Source organism: Athalia rosae, chromosome 7 (genome assembly GCF_917208135.1).
Source record: "Athalia rosae chromosome 7, iyAthRosa1.1, whole genome shotgun sequence".
In the NCBI taxonomy this organism is placed as follows: Eukaryota; Metazoa; Arthropoda; class Insecta; order Hymenoptera; family Athaliidae; genus Athalia; species Athalia rosae.
In genome coordinates this window covers 5,717,759-5,738,790 of record NC_064032.1, presented here as the reverse complement: position 1 = coordinate 5,738,790, position 21,032 = coordinate 5,717,759, and the positions used below count along the sequence as shown (strand labels likewise).

Sequence of the window (21,032 nt, the reverse complement as noted above, 5' to 3'; positions counted from 1 at the left end):
ACACACATGTCAATTGGACGAGATAAGAAGGAAACGAGGAACACGAAATATGGCGCCATTTCAAAAACATTTTACCAGCGTAGCAGTTACCAGATTCTCGATGACATTAGCCAACGAATATGTTCATGTATTGGACTATGTAGGAAGAACTTTAAAATAATAGACCCCAGAGATGAGGGATTTTCCTATAAAATACTAGAGCCCATTTCCCTGTTCGTGTCCAAAGTGTTTGATTTCTTTCACCATAGAACTCTATGGATTTCAGGTTATAACAATTTCAGTACCGCTGTTTCGAGTTCACCTTTCAATTGCAAATGGCAGAAAATCGCGGGTGCCGGAATTATTGTTCGGAATTTGTCAGGCTTTCGATATCCGCAAGCTTGAAAACTGGATAAAATGTCCAAAACAAAAGTTTCTGCGGAATGGAAAAAGCGTGTGAAATCAGAATACATGCGACTGCGACAATTAAAACGCTACAAACGCGCTGACGAGGTCAAAATAGCCTGGAATCAAAACCGTAAGGTTATGACAGGTGAATACTTCTATCTCACTTCTCTGAATAAAGTGAAAATAAACCAACGATCCCGATCACTGCATTTGTCTACGATCAGACTGCGTGTGAAAATTTTAGCAATCTATTTCGAAGCTTTTCATGCTTGCGAGACTTGCCCATCGATTCCCCCTCGATCCCGCTGTAGAATTAACCTGAGTATTTTGACAGAGTTACTTGTCGTTGAGCAAAAACGTTGGACAGATGGAAAAGCAATGTGGTTGGCGATGCAGGAAATTCCTTCTCACGTTTCATGCATGAAGAAAGCTGAGGTTTCTAGCTCCGACGGGGACATTCAAACTTGTCCGGTGAAAATAATAAATGCTGTCACGCCAATACCAACCATGTATACATGGGCTCCCATTCAACAGAATTTTATGGTTGAAGATGAGACGGTTCTTCATAATATACCATACATGGGAGACGAGATACTCGATCAAGATGGCACATTTATTGAGGAACTGATCAAGAATTATGATGGAAAAGTATGTTTCTTAAGGTTCCAGATTTCAGCAATCAGTAGAGAATCGGCTAAAAACATGCAACTGAATAAATCTGAGTTAGCAAATCAATTTGCAATTAGAAAATCATCTCATCTTTCAGGTTCACGGTGATCGGGAATCTGGATTTATGGATGACTCGATATTTGTGGACTTGGTAAACGCATTGATGCAATATGAGAAGGATGACAGAGATAAGGAATTTCCAAGAAAAGGAAAGGAACTATCGAAAGAGAAGGAAAATCCAAAAGAGGATGACTCAGAACCTGCAGAAACCGAGATACTAAACGTAGAAGTGAAGTTAGAGAAAATTGACGAAGATACAAAAGATTTGAAGGATAAGAATGCAACTAATGCTTCTTTTCCATCCATGCACATATTCAACGTAAGTCCGTCGCCATTACGATTATTAGCTCTAAATCCAATGCGTATCTGTTCCCAAACTTGTAACTGTGATCAAAAATTTCAGGCAATATCAAGTATGTTTCCCGACAAAGGTCGGCCCGAGGAGCTGAGAGAAAAGTATATCGAGCTCACCGAAAGATCTGATCCCAACGTATTGCCACCAGAATGTACTCCAAACATAGATGGTGTTAATGCAAAAAGTGTTCCTAGAGAGCAAACTATGCATTCCTTTCATACATTATTTTGTAGAAGGTGTTTTAAATATGATTGTTTCTTGCATCGTAAGTATATGATGATCTTCGAGGATCTCTGTGCAGTACATTTTAGTTTGGCTTCCTTACAATCTACACGAGAACTATTGTGTTTTTCTGCTATAAAGTTTCATTTATGATACGTTCCTAATTGCAGATAATAAGTTATCTGATTTCCACCTCACTGATTGTTCGTTTCGCATTGGAAAATTTGTATTAGGTCGAACAGCAGGTCGTGTCAGGTTATTAACTCGAGTCACAAAGATATCCTGAACACGTGTCATTACGATCCACTAGAAAATTTGGTTAACCTGCACATGATGTTCCTCTCTTATTTTCTTTTCTTTATACTTAGCTTTGTTTCTAGTGTGTACATCAAACTACACTTTTTTTTTTGTGTCTGATTATTCTTTAGCATTATGTTAAGAAAAAAAAATTTATCTATAATATTTCTATTATGCACTCAATAATGACAGAATTTATAATTCCTGATTTGATACAGCAGCCAAGGGAATCTCACCGCAAGGTAAACTTCTATTAAATACAAGAAAATATTTGTCGAGTGCTTTTTTTTTTTTGTTCACTACAGGCATCGTCAGGAGTCATCAAATTCATTTCACTCACCATGAACCATTTATTTATGTCAACTGAAAGAATTTTCTGAATTAAATTCATGGAATTCATGTCATACCCTGTGATTGATGTCTATTTATCTTTACTAGGCCTTCAAGTATGCCATCCAGGGCCAAATCTTCAAAAGCGAAAGGGACCAGACTTGAAGCCGTTCGCTGAACCCTGTGGACCCGAATGTTACATGCATCTGGTGAATAGTATTACTCATAGTTTGCACCTGCCATCCAACTTGAACAGTGAATGACACAATGACCTGCAAGTTTTCAAGGTGCTATGGATTCTGAGCCCAATCTGTAGCTCTTATTTCTCATTGTCATTACAGGAAGGTATGAAGGAAAAGTTAGCGGCGCAAGCTGCAGATATAAAAGAGGAAGAGGGAGATGAGAAAAGGGCAGGGCCAAGAAAGGTCAGGAAACAAGCCAGCGTTGATTCCGGCAATGAGGCTAGCAGCGAGGATAGTAACGACAGCAATAAATACAGTCAAGGAGGAAGTTGCCAAGGTATAAAAAGAAGTTGATTATGAGATAAATTTCGGGTTGATCGACTACGAGTCTCTTCAATTTACTGTCACTTCGCTCGCTTCTAGATTTCAAACAGAATTTAAACAAGGAATCAAAACCTCCTTTGATATCCGAGAATCAGGCCCAACCTGAGAATCAAACACCGTTTACGCTGCTGGGTTTTGACAAGGTGTCTGCTCCTCAAAGTGAATTTTCTTGGACTGGTTCGGAACAAAGTTTGTTCCGAGGATTGCAGAAAGCATTTCCCGGCAACCCATGTGCCCTAGCACAAATTATGTTGACTAAAACATGTCAGCAAGTTTATCAATTTGCGCAGAAAGAAGCTTCGGACATCCCTGCCATAGAAAGTCTCAAAGATTTCACCCCCCCTCGTAAGAAGAAAAAGAAGCATCGTCTTTGGTCAATGCACTGTCGGAAGATACAGCTCAAAAAGGATTCAGGTATTAAACGGAAGCAATGAAACACACGATGGATTTTCAAATATTTCTTTGAATTTACTCGCGATACTTCAACATCCTCAGGCGCCAACCACGTGCATAACTTTGCACCCTGCGACCACCCAGAACGTCAGTGCGACAACTCCTGCCCCTGCATTCAGGCCCAAAATTTTTGCGAAAAATTCTGTCAGTGTAGCAGCGACTGTCAAAATAGATTCCCAGGATGCAGATGCAAAGCCCAGTGCAACACTAAACAGTGTCCATGTTACTTGGCGGTCAGAGAATGCGATCCTGATTTATGCCAAACTTGCGGTGCCGACCAATTTCACATCACCAAGATTTCCTGCAAGAATGTTAGCGTTCAGCGTGGACTGCGTAAGTCACCAAGTAATTCTAAATTAGAGTTGACGACGGGGAAATTTTAATACTATGGGTGAAAATTTTTAGATAAACATCTGTTGATGGCTCCGTCCGATGTTGCGGGCTGGGGAATATTTCTGAAAGAATCCGCTGCAAAAAATGAATTCATATCAGAATATTGCGGTGAAATAATAAGTCAAGATGAGGCTGATAGAAGAGGCAAAGTTTACGACAAATACATGTGTAGTTTTCTCTTCAATCTCAACAACGGTATTGAATTAACATCAGATATATAATTATGCGCGAGAATGTAGTCGGGTTAATCGAATGATATAACCAGTAAGGAAATTGTTTATGATTGGTAACGACGATGTCGAGTAGTAGTCATTAGCATTTGGGAGGTTGAATTGGTCTTCATTATTCGTGGTTTGCATATATATTTTTTTTTTATTTCATAGATTTTGTGGTAGACGCAACCAGAAAAGGCAACAAAATACGTTTTGCTAATCATTCCATAAACCCGAATTGTTACGCCAAAGTTATGATGGTCAACGGAGATCACAGGATTGGAATATTCGCTAAAAGAGCGATTCAACCTGGAGAGGAATTGTTCTTCGACTACAGGTAAAAATTGAATAGATGGAAGTAATGGAGTATAGATAATAGATTTGAAATCGCTGATGATCAATCGTTTGTTTATTTGCAATTTTTTTTAGATACGGGCCGACGGAGCAGCTTAAATTTGTTGGAATCGAAAGAGAGATGGAATTTTTATAGCAGATACCAAATACATCGGCGAAGTTGTAATTTTTTTTTACTCCTTGAAGCTTAAAAACCTTCGGTTCGGTGTATTCGATGGACACAAGAATATTGGAAATTTTCTGTCAACTTTTATTTTGAAACGACCGGACCTTGCTAACCTGTGCCAAACAGGTGCTGTGTTCACTGTTGTGCTTAGATAATACGTAAAAGAATCGTGATGAAATCGAAAGAAAATGAAAGAAAAATAAGAGAAAACAAATAACCCTTAGACCAATAAACAATTGTTTTTGAGAATATCTGTTCACCTTCAATGGGTTAGTCCAAATTCCAAACTTACATGTGATCTAATTCCGCTGAGTGTACGTGCGTCGCTCAACGTGCTCTTGAAATATAATACCTCGACCTTAACGCTTGGTCAGCTAATTATACACGATGCAACGTGAGACGGAGCATTCCAGGTATCGCGAAGTGACCCTTCTCATAATAAGGTATATTTGCGAAGGATTAATTTTTAAATCTACCATTATATGACCTCAATTATAGACGCGATACAAGAGACAAACAATAATTATCGATAACTATTGAATCAACGTCAACTTCAAGGTTCACGGGAAGAGAATGGTACCTTGATCAGATATTTTGATACAAGGTGCCGTTTAGGATACTGAATTGATCTCAAAATTAACCAGCTTTGCTTCCGGTAAGTAGAAAAAAAAATAAATAAATAAACAACAAAATTAAACGGTTAATGATTAATGAATATCGTTAAATTTTCTCATAAAAATTTGATACCCAGTATAGCTCGTCATTCGATTTCATTTGCGACAGGCTAAAGTCGCACCAATTCCCGATTTTTTCCAACCTTATTTACTCTAAGTTTCTATTGTCCCATCTAATATAAACTATCGCTAATCAGCGATATGACGATATTTTTCGATGCAAATACGTCCAATACGTATCTACGTTAAATACGCGAGGTAAGTTTCGCTAGATACGCGATCTGCGACGCAATAGGCAGGCCATTTTAAACGAATTGTCGAAGGTCATCGCATCGAAGATTTTAATATTAAATTCGCCAAAAATCTAGAACAATGCGCCCCAGGGGAAATAGAGATACCGACTCGATAGTATTAGAATTTAATGACCCAACTGTCTTTCCATCTCTTTTTCTTATCAGACGATCATCCCCGACCGGTAACTTTTCATCGTCGTTCGTACTTGTCGAACCGACGTTGAACTCGTAACTATGTACCCCATAGGTGGTTGTATACTTGGTAATGAGTATTAAATGCCTAAAATCAAACGTAGCAAATTCTTTTATTTATTCATACATATTTCTTTCAGTTCCACTACCCAAAAAGCCTTTGATCGGTCATCGCTTGATCGACAAATACATTTGTCGATTATGAAAGATGAAAAAAGGAGGGTCAAAAGTAAGATAATAACCGATGTCGTCAAATAATAGCGGTTAGTAACTATTAGAGTATTAGTATTAGTGTAACGCGTCCTGATTTTATCCCAGAGATTGATCCTATAAGATAAAGATAAACTATACAACAATTGTGCAGGAGTGAGGGGAGGTTAATTTTTCTTAACGCTTTTCATTTTGAATTTTAAATTTGAAACGTGTCCAAATCTCGTTGGACGATCATCGGTCTCATACATTCGACCGATTCGTCGACCTTTCCTATCAAATGTTTGTATTTAAATTCAGAAAAATAAATAACTTTTTTTCAGATTCTCCGAATAAATTTAAAAAATATCAGATTTCGCATCTGGTTGGGATATTGAAAAAGGAACGAATAATTTATCTCATTTGTTATTTCAATACGATCTGTCATCTCGCGATTTTGAGATTGGGACATAAATCCTGCGGAGATAGTTTTCTAATTCATTTGAAATTGGCTCAAACTCTTCTGAAAATGAATCGCAGAGGTTTGTTCGGATAAAGATAGGGGTTGAGACGAGTAATTCATCTAATCAATCCATTGTTATCGATTGTTGGGTAGGCAGCGCCTCTGCGAATTCGAACCCCGACTAATATCGCGGTTGAAAATGTGATCAGAATCTAGTGTACGCGAAATCCTTGACAAAGCATAATTTCGTATTGTACGTACGTATGTATGTATGTACGTACCACATACTTGAATAGGTATACATGGATCCCATCAAAGTATACCTAGGTATGCGTAGGGAACGTGGGATTCAACTTCGGAGCCTCGCCAGTCGTCCGCCGAATTTCTCTGCTCTAGTATCTCTCTCTCTCTCTCTCGACTACTAACAAATGAGTTAGTAAAAACATGTGTGCTTAAATGCTCACTCGATCAACGCACACATATGCCTGAAAAGCGTTCGTCTTCTCTAAAAAAAATACAGAGCGATTCCACACTCCGGTTTCAGCCGTCGTCGGCGGCTGCAATTTTTTTTTTTCGGGACCGCAAATTCACGCGTGCGAGAAGCAGAAGAATCAGAACTTAGCAGACAGTATAACATTACCTGTCGAGTGCGCGTGCTTATTTGTCGCGAAAAATTTAGTTCGCTGTTAATTAGTAGTTTTTTTTTTCATTTCATTCAAGTTTCACATGAAAGTAGCATGGTACCTTGTGACACATGTTTTTTGACACTGGCAATAGTGTCCGCATTTCTAATCGTTTCTATGGACGCAAGATCATGGGGTGAGTTAGTTTGAATTTGTCTTTTTTCGTTTTTTCTTGCTATTTTTCACATAATAAACGATTGTCGAATATCGTGCTCTCGTATCCGCATTTACTATTTCCCCTTTCGTGGTTCTTTCACTCCCTTCTCTCACACAAATAAACCACATCCATAGAATCGAACGCCGACAGTGGCCATGCTCAACATCTCCGCGGTCACGTACACCATGAATTGCTAGGATTATTTTCCATTTCATCTATAAAAATCGTGTGAAATGGATAAATTTGTTACAATTATTGATGGTTGTTGGTACGGAGTTATCATTCGAACGACTTTTCATTGTTTTCAAGGTTAATTATTTATAGAATATTCGTTTATAGACGGTGACGAGATTATAGCAGACGTCGTTTCTGATATTCGAAAATTTGAAAGTATTCTAAATTGTATGCCGTTCTTTCAACCTTCGATCATACGTTGTTGATCTATTTCGTAATCAACATATTTCGTTTCGAAGAATTATTCTGATTTTCATACATATGTTTCTGTCTTATTTTTTTCTCTCTTCTATCCGTCTTATATTTGGTGCTGTTTTGTTACGTAATATAATGTATAATGAAGCTGACGATGAATAAGTGCCGTCCATTGAACGATTTATAGATCACAGATTTGTTATTTAAGATATCGAAAATTTCCCCTGAAATAATGGTCATCAAGAAATACGTCGTGCAGAGTACGATTTTGTAAACACAGATATCAGACTACATCAACGAATTGTGAAATGTTTAAGTAAATTAGTACGATTGTTTTCATATAATTTCGATTTTTTTAATTCAATCCTTAAATCGTGGAATTGTAATTTTATCAAATAAATGGATATCGATAACTGTAGCTTATCATTTTTTATTACCATTTTTAATTGATGAAAATAAATTAAATGAAACCAACTCTCACTGCTAGATCATCCATTAACCTCCATGTGACCTATTGATAGAATAGATTACTGCAAATGTAGAAAATGAAAATAATGAATATTTCATTTTGCCAGTTTGGAATTTATTAATGTGCTTGAGTCAAGCTTGCTGCGATAAAAACTTATGTTATCTAAGCTAAATCATTTCAGACTTTCTCAATTATTATTACATAAGATCGGGTAGGGTAAAGCCCCAATTATCATAGAACAAAGTGAAGAAATAAAAGTTTTCCAGAAAATTCAAATGATACTACGCTGCAATTTAACCGATTTAGGACCATTGACACCGCCGAAACCTTTACCAATAAAAATAAACTTTTGAACTTTGATTCCTACGCATATTGATAACATTGATAATAATGAGAAAAATTATATTGGCAAATGTTAAACTATCGATGACGTTGGTTCAAGTTCAATCAAATTGAACTTTTTTCCTTTCGTAATCAAAGACTGATATCTTATAATTTTTCTTCTCGTTCCTAGCAAAAATAGACCAAGAATTTGCAAAAGTCAGGTCTAATGTAAAAAATTCAACTTTGTCATTTTACACCTCAGATCTTCAGTTATTTGTAACCCCTCTCTAAAAATACAAAAGAACAAACCATTTTTATGCTCTTGAAAATGAAGCTAGCTAGGTCAGACTATTTCATTTTTCACAAAAAGTCAATGATTGTTCCCATTCTGAATTATCGACAAAATCAATGGAAATATGTGGTCATGTTCACTTTTTTCCAAAAAACATGCAAATCATTTTCTTCCCAATTTATTCCTAGCCGTCATTGTGGTTTCTTGTTTTTTCTTCCGTCAATGAAACAATTTTTTTGGGTGAGCGGTGCCCATCTATTTCTACGTAAAAGTTCTTATGGCTACCTATCCATGTAAATCGTACTAAATTATCAATGTACTTTAAATTTCAGATATCGCTGTGGCAATTGGTCAGCAAATAGACTTTTTTGCACAAAATAAATCACAGGTCGGTCAAGCTTTGGTGTCCGATGCCGAAGAGCTTACAGGTCTCGCATATGATAGCATAACGCAAACCTTATACATGAGCGATGTCAAGGATAACAAAGGTTCCATGCTCAGCACCAATTTGAGTAACAAGGACTCGGAGCCATTTTCCATGTTAAATTGTAAGTATGAATGTGAGTGCTCTCGATTACCTAAGAAACCTGGATAAATTAAAAGTCCCTCCATTATTTCTGCTTGTCAGGTGTGAAATTATGTAAATTTCAATGTATAGAACTATTTGAATTTTACTTTCATACCAAAACACTTTAATGTTGATATATTGCCTTTCAGATGAAAATGGAACATCTATATCATCGATAGTTTTTGACCCAGAAACCAGGACTTTATTTTGGACCGATGGCTTACGCGAAACCTTAATGAAGATGCACGTTCCTTCAAATGGGGAATCCATTCGTCCGTCGATGTTACACAATCTAATGATGCATAATCCTCACGGCATAGCTCTAGATATTTGTAACAGGTGTGTTTATCGATTGCAGGAATAAGTCGAATTCAGTGTAACAGTGAAAGCGAGTCTGGGTAATTAGCCTGTACCCTATGTTATTTTGAATCGAATTTTCCAGATACATATACTGGACAAACAGCAATAGCACTGTCCATAGCATAGAAAGATCAAGATTGGATGGTAGTGAGCGGAGTGTAATCATCGATAACAATCTATACGCAGTTTATGGTTTGGCCGTTGATCATACGTCTGCAAAATTATATTGGAGCGACGACATCGACACTGTTAAATATAAAATAGAGCGAAGTAATTTGGATGGTACAGAAAGAGAGACGTTACAACGTGGCAGGTATCACCTGCCAGTTTACCTAGCGGTAGACAACGAGGCGGTCTATTGGGCTGATTGGACGGCAAAAGCAGTTTGGAGGGTGAAAAAAAACAAGGGAGCCAAAGATGAGCCTGACAAATTTGCGTCCTACGAGAAATCTCATCCCTCTGCCTTCATCAAGAGTATAATAACTCGGGACAATGTTGGTAAACCTAATTGCGAGGCTATGTTGAGAGTGGAAAAAGAAAGGCAAAACCATAAGGCTACACCTGCCAGTCCCATGAAATCCTCTATTAACCTCACCACCAGCACCAAAGAAATGAATTCCACTACTAAAGCAATACAACCTTGCTTGAACGAAGGTCACTACGACGAGCAAAAGGCAACTTGTCACTGTAGAAATGGGTAAGACCTTATTGTTTCTTATCGTTTTCAATAATTCGATCTCTTCGAATTACCCAATCGATTTGAAAATCATTACACAGATTCAGTGGGACACGATGCGAAACATCGGTGTGCCATAATTATTGCGTTAACGGTCATTGCGCCGTTGACTCTAAAGGGTTACCGGAATGTACTTGCACTACCGCGTACAATGGGGAAAGATGTGAACGAGATGTTTGCGATGGATATTGTCTGAACAATGGCGTATGTTCAGTGTCTGCAACAGGGCCATCTTGTAAATGCGAAAATTCTAGTGGATCACGATGCCAGTATACGAATGAGTTAGATAAATTCTGCTCCCTGTATTGTATGGGTACGAAAGAAATGTTAAACAGCTTGAGCCTCACTTTTTGTAGGTGAGAACCGTCAATTTTTTTAACTAATCTAGAAAGGAACAAGAGATAAACACGATGTAATACAATTCCATCACATCAACATCAACTCATAGTACGTTTATAATTTCAGGTGCAGCGAGCTGAATGAGACATTATCGGAGGGGTTAATCACTTCCGAACCACTCCTACAATCCACTTTAATTTTGTCGGTGCTTTTAGGGGTCATCACTGTGCTTAGTTTAGTAGTCGCAGTGTTAAGTTACCATGTCCATAAATTGAGACGTCGACCGAGAATAAGGAAGCGTTTTGTAGTTAGCAAGGGTGGTGTTACGCCGCTCACCTCAAGGCCTCAGGGGTCAACAGACAGCTGTGAAATTACTATAGAAAATTGTTGCAACATGAACATATGCGAAACAGTGAGTATTACCGCTTGAACCTTTTTTGTTGGTCTCACATTCGCATGTAATCAGGACGCTTTGGTCCGCGAATCTTCCTCGGACACGGCCATCGGACACGGCCGATTTATTATACATTAAGAATGTCTTCCTTAAATTAAGGAAAAAAACAAATCACATCAAGGATTCGATTACCTCCCTGCTGATATGAGAGCTGAAATTCTACCATAGGGTCTGTGACCGCTATTGTTATCTTAATGGGGATATTTTTAATCCTGTTCTAGCCTTGTTTTGAACCAAAACTACGAGCTACTCCGACTAAAAGTAGTAGTACAAAAAAGGAGGAGAAAAATTCGCTTCTGGAGAGTATGGAAGGTGCGGATTCTTGCTAGCAGAGACTTGAATATTCTACGGCACTGTACGTAATATGGCAAATTATATCACTTGAGTCTCCTCGAATATTTAAGGAGTCGTGATCTTAAAATCCAATATAGGTATATTCCGAAAGAACTTAAGTATGGTTGTTAAGTTTGTTATTGTGCACGGCAGCGCAGGTTATATAAGCTTGGAGTAAGAATTTACCAAAAGAGAAGAAAGATGCTTTACTAATGAAACCAAAGGAAGATTTTGCACTTGATGTACCTAAATCTAATTTACGTATATGAAAAGTAAACTAGATAGCCGAATACTGCTCTCATATTTATGACCTGCGGTGTAACTCTGATATACTGCGATGTTTCTGCGAATAACCATTCATCTTGCATTGTACATACATACATATTGATTTCTCTCTTGACAAAGATTTATTTTACCTGAAAGCATTTTTAAGGTGATGCTTTTTTTCTCCGTTTTATTGTTTATTTATTTGCAAAAAAAAAAAATTGCATCTCTACCATCTCGTATAGCCTCGTGTTGTCCTCTGAAAAATTTTATCGTTGATATAAGATAACAGACTCGTTAATTTCAGTCAAACTCAAATCATCTGTCGATGACAATGAAGAACAAGAACCATATAACTTATTTTTAAAAAATGTATTATTTAAACTTCTTTTTTATTTCGGCTAATTTTACATCTAAGACCGCTATACGTTGTTTAATTCTTATTTATGATCATCGATCTGAACAATTCTTAATGCACTAAGGTTTTTGTTGTTCCTTTTCTTCGTCTTCTTAATCTTTTTTTTTTCTTGAGAACGTTTTTGATCTTTTACACTTTTCTGTCATACTGATCCCTTTTTCTCTACAAATCCGTTGTAGTTGAAGCAAGATCTATCGCGGAATTGAAATGAAATATTTCTTATAAGAAAAATCAAAAGAGCCTTTGAAAAGTCTTGATTTGTACAGCGGTATTAGTCCTGCACAAATGACCCAGGATTAAGGATGAGCAAGTGAATGTTGATAAAATGTAGAGCTAAAGAAAAAAAAGAAACCCTAAAATGCGAAAGTATCGTGTAACAGGATACCATCGCAGTGACGATGTTCCTAAGTGAGATATACTGTTTTATGTGTCACGCAATAATCGTGATTAAATAATAATGATATGATGATTAAGGCAAAAGCTAGTGTTAATAGAAGTTAGGCTTAATTACTTAATAAACGCATGAGAACATTTTTTCGTTAGGGGTAGTCGATACGAATAGATTTCATTTTTTTTTTCTAGTAGTATTGAATACAGTATGTATAAACATGTAGTACATACTATAACTTATTAGCAAATGGCTGAATAATAGAAGAGCATATGATTTTGAATAAAAAAAATAATTAAATAAAAAAAATAAAAAAAAATCATGTACCGGATTAGAAATGAAAGATGAAAAATATAGATGATACTGTTACCAGACGAAATTTGAGTTTTTTCAAAAATATTCTAACAAAAAATTGATGAACTCAGTTTTTAATTTAAAATACTTAGAATATTTCTCCTCTGTACAACGCCTTGGCGAGAAAAAAAATTTCAATATGAACACAGATGTGTAAATGTTCATTGTTCTATCAATATATTATTTACAATTATTTTAAAAGTTTCTTAGGATGTCTCTTTAAATGAAATTTCTTATTTTCTAACTGATCGTCTGACGTATAGCATTACATAATATAGTATGGTACTTGGCAGTTGAGCTTGAGGAAAATATTCTCGTTTTCAATAATATACAACGTTTAATCTCATCGATACACGAACTATTGGATCAAAATTTTTATACCCATAAATATTATAACAAAATTAACTCGACTGAGGTTGGCACAGGAAATGTGCCGATAAGTCAATTTGCATATTTGAGGGTCTGTACTTTGCAGTTTATACCTGATACTATCATAGAGGGTATGAGTGTCCAAAATAATATTTCTTGCAAGATGGAATGATGATTCTTCCTATTTGAAAAATGGGAAAAAAAAAATTCATAGTTGTAACAGAGACTGAATATTTTTAAGGAAAACCAAATGATTCCTAGATTTATCTGTCAGGTAAATAAAAAAACAATGAAGATATTTAAAAGAAATAATGGCTGCTTTTATTCAACCTTCACATTCCCGTACGTCTCCATACAAAATTGAACTACCTTCAATTTTCTAACAGAGTTGTGTATGCGTACGATTTTACATTCACCTGAAACAGTTGATACGTCAGAAGATCGACAACATGGATGGATTTTTATTCATGAAAGTTCTGATTTGTGATCAATTAATGACTGAATAAAATAGAGCGACAATCAACTATGAAAAATCTGCACTGTAGAATATGTAAAGAATCTATCGCAGAAAATCCGACAGAAACATGCCCGACTCATCAAATTAGTTTACGTATTTAGATGTAGCAATGGTTTTGTAAAACGAGAAAGACACATTGATTTCATTCGACACTATTTTTTCAGACCACTTCTCCATTATTCGTTGCTCCACGATCCTTCACTTCGGTAATGGCGTAATGTCTTTCTTTCCTTACCTTATACACATCTTCTAATCCCCTTCTCACTCGGGGAAGTCCGCTGCTTTTCACATCCAGTGAATAATAATGCACATCAAAGACCGCAGCTGGGGTCTCTATGTGATCTGCATAAAGTACTCTCCACATTACAATTCGGGTTATTGTATTCGTATACATAATTTTCTGTTTAATAATTTCACTATCATTTGGTAAATTACACCAATATTATCTAAGATCCCGATATACAACGACCTTCACCGAGATGTTTATTTGATGAAACGTATTTTATATTTGATTTAATACGTCAATAAATATATTGCATATTATGGGTTGCATAACAAATTTCAGTCCAAGATATGATTAATTGATAAGTGAGAAAAAAAAATTTTTTTCAACATTTCACCGGTTTGATTATTAGACAAATTCTATACCAATCAAAAGTCTGAAGCCCATAGAATATGCAAACGTTGGGTTGCCTATTCTTTTCCGGTCACAACTCTCGGGTAGCCAGGTATAAACAGGTAAATCGATACTAGCATTTTTCACCGGTCTGATTATTGCATTAAAATTGAATGAAAATGAAGATTATTTCATTATGAACACGATGGTATACGGTTGCCTGCGAAAAATTAGTCCCGAATTCCGGTTGTCGAATTTTGAAAAGTGAAATATTGCTGCGAGTAAATATGTGCGACTGAGAGGTCCCAACCAACCGTCCCATGCGATAGAAGAGGACACAGCATAGCAGCTGTTTAAAGCCCGCCCATTTAAAGAAAGAGAGTGCGCATGCTATTTGTTGTTGAAAATGAGGAGGATAGCGATAGACTCGTACGTACGTAGCTTGTCGCTATAGTTACAATTGAAATAACGTGCTACAATTTATTGTTGAAAAAAATGGCAAAAAAGTGTTTTTTGTGTGATTCGGATGATGGTGTAATTGACTTTAATAATGAAACTTTTAAAAACTGTGTATTAAAGTTAGCTTTTCGTAAAAGAAAAAACTTTAAATACAATGTTGTTGAGCTACCCCGTGCGTCACTTGAATTTGTAGGTTAACATACCACGTGTTACAAAAAAGTGACCGTTTTGAAGAAAATATACAACGAAGAATTTGATACTTTTTGTGCCGAATATACAGTAAGTACATAATAATTGAATCTTTAGAATTATCTTAGCTAATACAACTTTAAAATTTGTTCATGTTGAAATAACTGTCAGTAAAATTCACCTGTGGTTTTGTTAATTTTCGACACACATAATTTTTTTGTAATTAACTTAAAAACAGTTGTTTAAAAATTAATCAAGAAAATGATCTGACTTCCGTTTTTTTGTAACAATCTCGAATCAGGATATTTTCAATCAACCATTCAAATTAAAATGTTTTTAAAATTTATATATCAAACATTTTTATTTAATCGCAAAAATCGGTTTTTTTAGGAGCATACCAATGCATCTACTACTCAAGAAGAATCAAAACAGTTGAGTCCTAGTGTCGATCCCTGTGCTACAGTTGCTGAGGGTGAAAAGAGTAATGTTGAAGACCTGTCTCAAACTTCTGGGGACTTTGACAAGGTAATGAAATATTTTGATTTTTTTAAGCTTTTTTAAAAAAATGATATAAAAATCTATTAATTGAACTTTTATTTTCAATTATATTTATTTTCATCAATTTTTACTCAAAGAATGATTTTAATTCTTTTAGGAGCAGTCACCATCAACATCAACAGCATCGACATCAAGCAAAATTATTTGTCTTTTTTGTGACCATAGCCAAAAGAGATGTGGGAAGAAGCTGGTTAATCTTACTTTCCCTAATAGTGACAAAGTACCACTGCAGATAAAAAATATGGCGACAAATTTTGGAGATTCGGTGATTCTCTCTAAACTTCAACATCAAACTGTTGCGTACCATCTGCCTTGTTACGCAGTGTATCAATCAACAGAGAAGCGGTCCATGGAAGAATCTACCGATTCCAGCTATAGTAAATATAGACAGTTACATCAGTTGGCCTTTCAATCTATATTGAATTTCATCGAAACGGAAAGAATACAAAACAACAAGGTTATGTACTTGGCTCAATTATTTTTAAGATATCAAGCTTTATTGTTAGAGTTCGGAAATCATGAAATTGATTTCGATGATATACAAGATTACCGATGTGAAACCTTGCAAAAAAAAATAATTAAGAAATTTGGTGAAAATATCAAGATTGAAGCTTCAACGGGAATACGTAAAAAAAAAATTGTGTACAAAGCGGACATGGACGTTTCTGTAATAGCAAACAATTTCAAATTTTTGGAGACAGGAAAAGATTATGAGTTTGAAAATGTTGCATATTATTTGAGAAGCTGCATTAAAAATATAGATGCCCATCCGCTTCCTCGCAACGTAACTGCTGATGATATCATTTGTGGAGAATGTGACATTCCTGAGCGATTGATTGATTTTATGCAAAATCTTATCGGAGGACCTAATTTTTCTGATCAAGATTCGGACGAACTGAAAGTTAGAATAACGTCAATATGTAGTGATATTATTTATGCTGTAACCAGCGGTGCATGTAAGCCCGTATGAAGTTTAACCCTTGGAATGGCAATAAAGTCTTTAACCAACTCTCGGCAAGTAATCACGATACTTAGAAAGTATGGCCATACGATTGGATATAATTTGGCAGAAGAATTGGAAACCGAAATGACGTATACATCGATCCAAGAGTACAAAGTTATACCAAAAGGCATCACCGCAGCAAATGGACACAGCACCCACGTAGCGTTCGACAATTTCGACCGCTTCGATGACACAACATCTGGAAAGGACACAATGCACGACACAGTTGGAATTATTTTTCAATTCTCTAATGATGGAGCTGATAATTTTTATGATGATGAAGCTACAACTTCAGCAGCGCCTCAAGTAAATGACAACGATAATGGAGAAGGACGTACCCGCAAGAGAAGGCGTTTCAACGAAATATCGCGAGAAATTCGACCATATTATTCGAAACCTAAGGCAAGTATGCAGCTGATTACTGTTGATTCGTTTACCAATACAATGCAGTTATACAAAGGTGCTACAGAAATAGCAACAGATAAGGATTTATTATGGATAATGTCCTTTTCAAGAATTGATTCTGTTCCTATGTGGTTGGATTATAACTGCATGTTATCAAGTGACCACAGTGAGACGTAAAAAATCGAGTATTTGCCTCCTATAAATTCTTCACCAACATCATATGCAATAGTCAATGAAACATTAAACATCGCTAAACACATCGCTGAAAAATGTCAGCAGCCAGAAATTATTGTGACGTATGATTTAGCGATAGCAAAAAAGGCAATGCAAATTAAGGAACAAGAAAAACCGCTATATAATAATATTTTTGTTAACTTGGGAGCGTTCCACACAAAGGTGGCATTTTTTAAAGCCATCGGAAAATATATTGACTGCAGTGGATTAGTGGAAATACTGGTGCAAGCAGAAGTATTAGCCGGCGGCTCCATGAATAGCTTTTTAGACAGCAAGCATTTCAATCGTTGCAAGCGCTTACATCCGCTAACCGCTGCCGCATTACAAATATTACATTTTGAACAGTATTTATTCACAACTAATGTAACACTTGAGGCATTGGATGAACTGCTGCAAACGCAAATACAGAATGCATCAAAATCAGGCTGCGTATGACGCCAACGAAACAATCGAGTTACCAGAGTTATTGAATCGTATTTTGAACGGTTATAAAGAATTCTGCAATCAGACTTTGATAGGAGGAAATGGGAAAACTACTCAATTTTATTACCAGTACTGTGAGTTATGTAATTTATACCATCGGTTTTCCAGAAGTATCCGCACCAGTAACTTTGAACTGTACGTGGACTCAATTTCCAACATGTCTGATATGTTTTTTTGCGGTAAACCAGCCCAATTATGCCAGATGGTCCTTGTTATATTTGAGCAATTTAATCAATTTGTATACTAATAATTCATCTTTGGTAGCTGAATTTCGTCGAGGCGCCTTTGGAATTCGCCGAACTGCAGCAAATTTTGCTCGATCACCAGTTGACTTGACGCTAGAGCAGACCATCAATGTTGATGCTAGCAATCAATTGGCTGATAATCTTGCTGCAGACTCAATATCTGTACGTCAAAGATGGGCGCTCATTGTCAGTCACAGCATGAGGACGAAGATATTAACATCTATCAAACAAAATATCGGATTAACGAAAAAAAGATGATACTTCGCACTCATTGCAACAAAGTAGAATTAAGAAAGACAGAAAAAATCTGAACAGTATCATTGAAGCAATAAAATGTACGATGAATCCATTTGATGACACTATTGACAAAGATATATTGTTCAACATTTCAACTGGTAAAGCTGCATCTAAAGAAGTTGCTGATTTTCTGCTGAACGTGAAAACAGCAGGCTATCAACAAAAATTAAATTTTATCTCGGATAAACCTATAAAACGAAACAAAATCTGCACTTTTGCTTCTTAATATATGACTAAAGTCTTGAGTACCAAAGACATGAACGAGAAAGTATTATTAAAAATGGAACAAGACGTATTTGGGCGACTTTTGGCAATTAGTCTAAAAAAAAAAATTAATCTCGAATATTGCCTGACTTTTCCACTAGCACCATTGCCCCCTGCTCTTTTTTCATGTACTGGAGAGATGTTAAAAACTTCAAAATCAACGTGAGCAAAGAATTTGAAATCCAAAACTGAAATGGTTGCGCCAACACATATCAACGTTGAAATAATAGATGGTTTTTACTACTTGCACCAAATCGGATCTTCTATAGCTCAAACTTTTGATCAAATTGCCGAGTCAATACTTATAAAAATATGTTCAACAAACGCAACAGAGATACATTCAATTTTTGATCGCTATTTATCACCGTCAAAGATTCCGAACGTGAAAACAGAAAAGAATTCGATATTCCGTACAAAATTTCGGGACCTCAACAAACTAGACCAAAAAATTTTTTGCAAAGCCTTAAAAATTACCGTTTTAAAGAGGCTCTGGTGATGTTTCTGGCTTATTATTGGGAAAACGACCATTTGGTAACAATAATCCAAAACAAAAAAATCTTTTTAACCGTCGACCATCAGTGATACTCTTATGAAGTTCAGGAAAATTCTGTAAAAAAAACTGAAGAAAATAATTATGAATGCCATCACGATGAGGCAGATACAAGGATTATTTTTCATACTTCTAAAGCAAAGCCAGGCTCAAAAATTTTAATTAAAGCCTCTGATACTGACGTTTGGATTATTTTGTTAGGAAATATGCACAAACTTCTTGAATCAGAATTTTGGCTTGCTAGTTCAGCAACTAGAAAGACTAATAATCAAACTGTTGATTGCATTAATTGCACCGATTTAGCGTTGAAGTTAGGAATCAAATTATGCCAAAGTCTTCCCGCCTTCCATGCGTTTACAGGTTGCGATTACGCGGCAGCATTTTATAATAAAAGAAAAGTAAAAACTTTTCAACTATTTTCGAAAAATGAAAAATATCAAACAGTTTTTACATCATTAACAGATGCTGCTGATATTTTCATTGGTGAAAAAATGAAGACCGTTCAAGAATTTACGGCTAGTATGTATTGTAAAAGTCGACTGCCCCGAACCGCTCGTTCCGAGAGACTTTTGGTGAGGGTCACCTCGGAGGAACTATCCGCGACGTCGCTCACAATGACTCCCGATCTTCAAAAACTGTATAACTTATTGAGGCTGATTACGGCAGCTCGTGTCGAAACCTAGCCCCTGAAAATGGGCGCCACTAAGAGAAAATGATATGCAGCTCTTAGTCTGCTATCCGACTAGCCAGTAGTGCGACGAGAATACGAGAGGTGAAACTAAAAAAACGCACAGGGAGTTGGTCCTTGCTGGGTACTGGACCCTCACAATCCTGAGTGCTGAGTTCTACGTGAAATGATCAGGTCATACATGCGACGTACCTCGGCCGGGTATTGGAAAAGAAATTAACAAATTAGCCGTCTTTCCACGATAAAAACTATAAGCGAATACTTCATTTTAAGCGACGTTATCGGTGATGAGAATGGACGTAATACAAAGTTTTGGCGAATTTAATACAAAAATGTGACGGGTTCTGAAACGTTGGAACAATTCTCGGACACAACACGGACACTTACGTTATTCCACTATCGTCGGGAGGAATCGGGTCCAAAGACCGATTTTACAAGACGTTGACGTGCAGCAGGACGTGTGCAATGCGGTAAGACGGAGACGAAGACGAAGACGAAGACGAAGGCGGAGACGAAGACGATGACGTTGACGGCGATGATGACGGTGACGAGGACTTCAGCTTCTCCTCTCTAATCCTTCACATCACCCTCCGGACAAGCCACCGGGTGCGTGAAGATTAGACGGAAAAAGAACGGCAATCGTGCTTCCTTAGATTCTAATTCACTCGTCCTCCTTATTCAGATCGTTCGCCGACGGTAGGGCAACGGAAGTATATCTTCTTCAGGGTCACTATAAATCCTTTCGGTCCTTTTCGACTCGTCCCTGAATTCTTACTATCTCCTCGATCCCTCGATCATGTTCGTAATTTTTCACGCATGCGTACCGCCGGATTTTGGTGTCGATCCTCCGACGCATATGAAAAGAGACAGTCGGTACGCAAGGTGAGAGACCGCTATATTTACTTTTATTGCTGATGAGTTCGTGTCCGAATTATGAAGGTGTCAACATTTCGTTGTAGTGGTATCGCACTGTGACGTTCAGTTTTACTGTCACAGTATGGTATCAAGAACTGCACCAACGTGAATGATGCGAGATATCGAATTTTCATGAAAAGTTACTCTGCTAAAGAAGGCAGCGAGCAGTTTTAAAAAAAAATAAAAGGCTTTGACTCCAACTCCATACCACCATGCTGGATATCATTAACTCAGAAAATTTTACGAACTATTTTCGTAAATTCCACGTGGGTTAATGCAACGGATCCATTATGCGTGAAACTTCAGCCTGAGAACTGCGGTTGGTTCTTAGATGAATATTTAAAACCAGTAGGATTCATCGGAGATCATACACCGTTGAAAATAGAAGACATTGTCG

At 36.7% G+C, this 21,032-nt stretch overlaps 3 protein-coding genes across 6 annotated transcripts; all 3 read left to right on the top strand.

Moving 5' to 3' along the window:
* The first annotated feature begins 301 nt into the window (after nucleotides 1-301).
* Nucleotides 302-4,713, top strand: LOC105693746 (histone-lysine N-methyltransferase E(z)). 3 transcript variants are annotated; one of them, XM_012413880.3, is made up of 12 exons: nucleotides 302-532; nucleotides 722-1,035; nucleotides 1,154-1,435; nucleotides 1,520-1,736; nucleotides 2,212-2,232; nucleotides 2,429-2,529; nucleotides 2,662-2,839; nucleotides 2,926-3,300; nucleotides 3,382-3,672; nucleotides 3,745-3,927; nucleotides 4,116-4,281; nucleotides 4,374-4,713. In XM_012413880.3, the coding sequence occupies exons 1-12, from the start codon at nucleotides 397-399 to the stop codon at nucleotides 4,432-4,434; spliced, it is 2,325 nt and encodes a 774-aa protein (XP_012269303.2). In that variant the 5' UTR covers nucleotides 302-396; the 3' UTR covers nucleotides 4,435-4,713. The 3 variants fall into 3 exon arrangements, with proteins under 3 accessions (XP_012269303.2, XP_012269296.2, XP_048513927.1); XM_012413873.4 differs by having other exon boundaries at nucleotides 2,209-2,232; XM_048657970.1 differs by lacking the exon at nucleotides 2,212-2,232.
* Nucleotides 4,714-5,763: 1,050 nt separating this feature from the next.
* Nucleotides 5,764-13,521, top strand: LOC105693486 (protein cueball). 2 transcript variants are annotated; one of them, XM_048657972.1, is made up of 8 exons: nucleotides 6,621-7,094; nucleotides 8,962-9,177; nucleotides 9,347-9,536; nucleotides 9,640-10,254; nucleotides 10,335-10,649; nucleotides 10,759-11,044; nucleotides 11,308-11,441; nucleotides 11,573-13,521. In XM_048657972.1, the coding sequence occupies exons 1-7, from the start codon at nucleotides 7,013-7,015 to the stop codon at nucleotides 11,413-11,415; spliced, it is 1,812 nt and encodes a 603-aa protein (XP_048513929.1). In that variant the 5' UTR covers nucleotides 6,621-7,012; the 3' UTR covers nucleotides 11,416-11,441; nucleotides 11,573-13,521. The 2 variants fall into 2 exon arrangements, with proteins under 2 accessions (XP_020712492.2, XP_048513929.1); XM_020856833.2 differs by lacking the exon at nucleotides 6,621-7,094 and adding an exon at nucleotides 5,764-5,886 and having other exon boundaries at nucleotides 11,308-13,521.
* Nucleotides 13,522-14,840: 1,319 nt separating this feature from the next.
* Nucleotides 14,841-16,532, top strand: LOC105693276. The gene is made up of 4 exons (XM_048658337.1): nucleotides 14,841-14,934; nucleotides 15,025-15,083; nucleotides 15,384-15,518; nucleotides 15,649-16,532. The coding sequence occupies exons 1-4, from the start codon at nucleotides 14,841-14,843 to the stop codon at nucleotides 16,519-16,521; spliced, it is 1,161 nt and encodes a 386-aa protein (XP_048514294.1). The 3' UTR covers nucleotides 16,522-16,532.
* The last annotated feature ends 4,500 nt before the right edge of the window (nucleotides 16,533-21,032 follow it).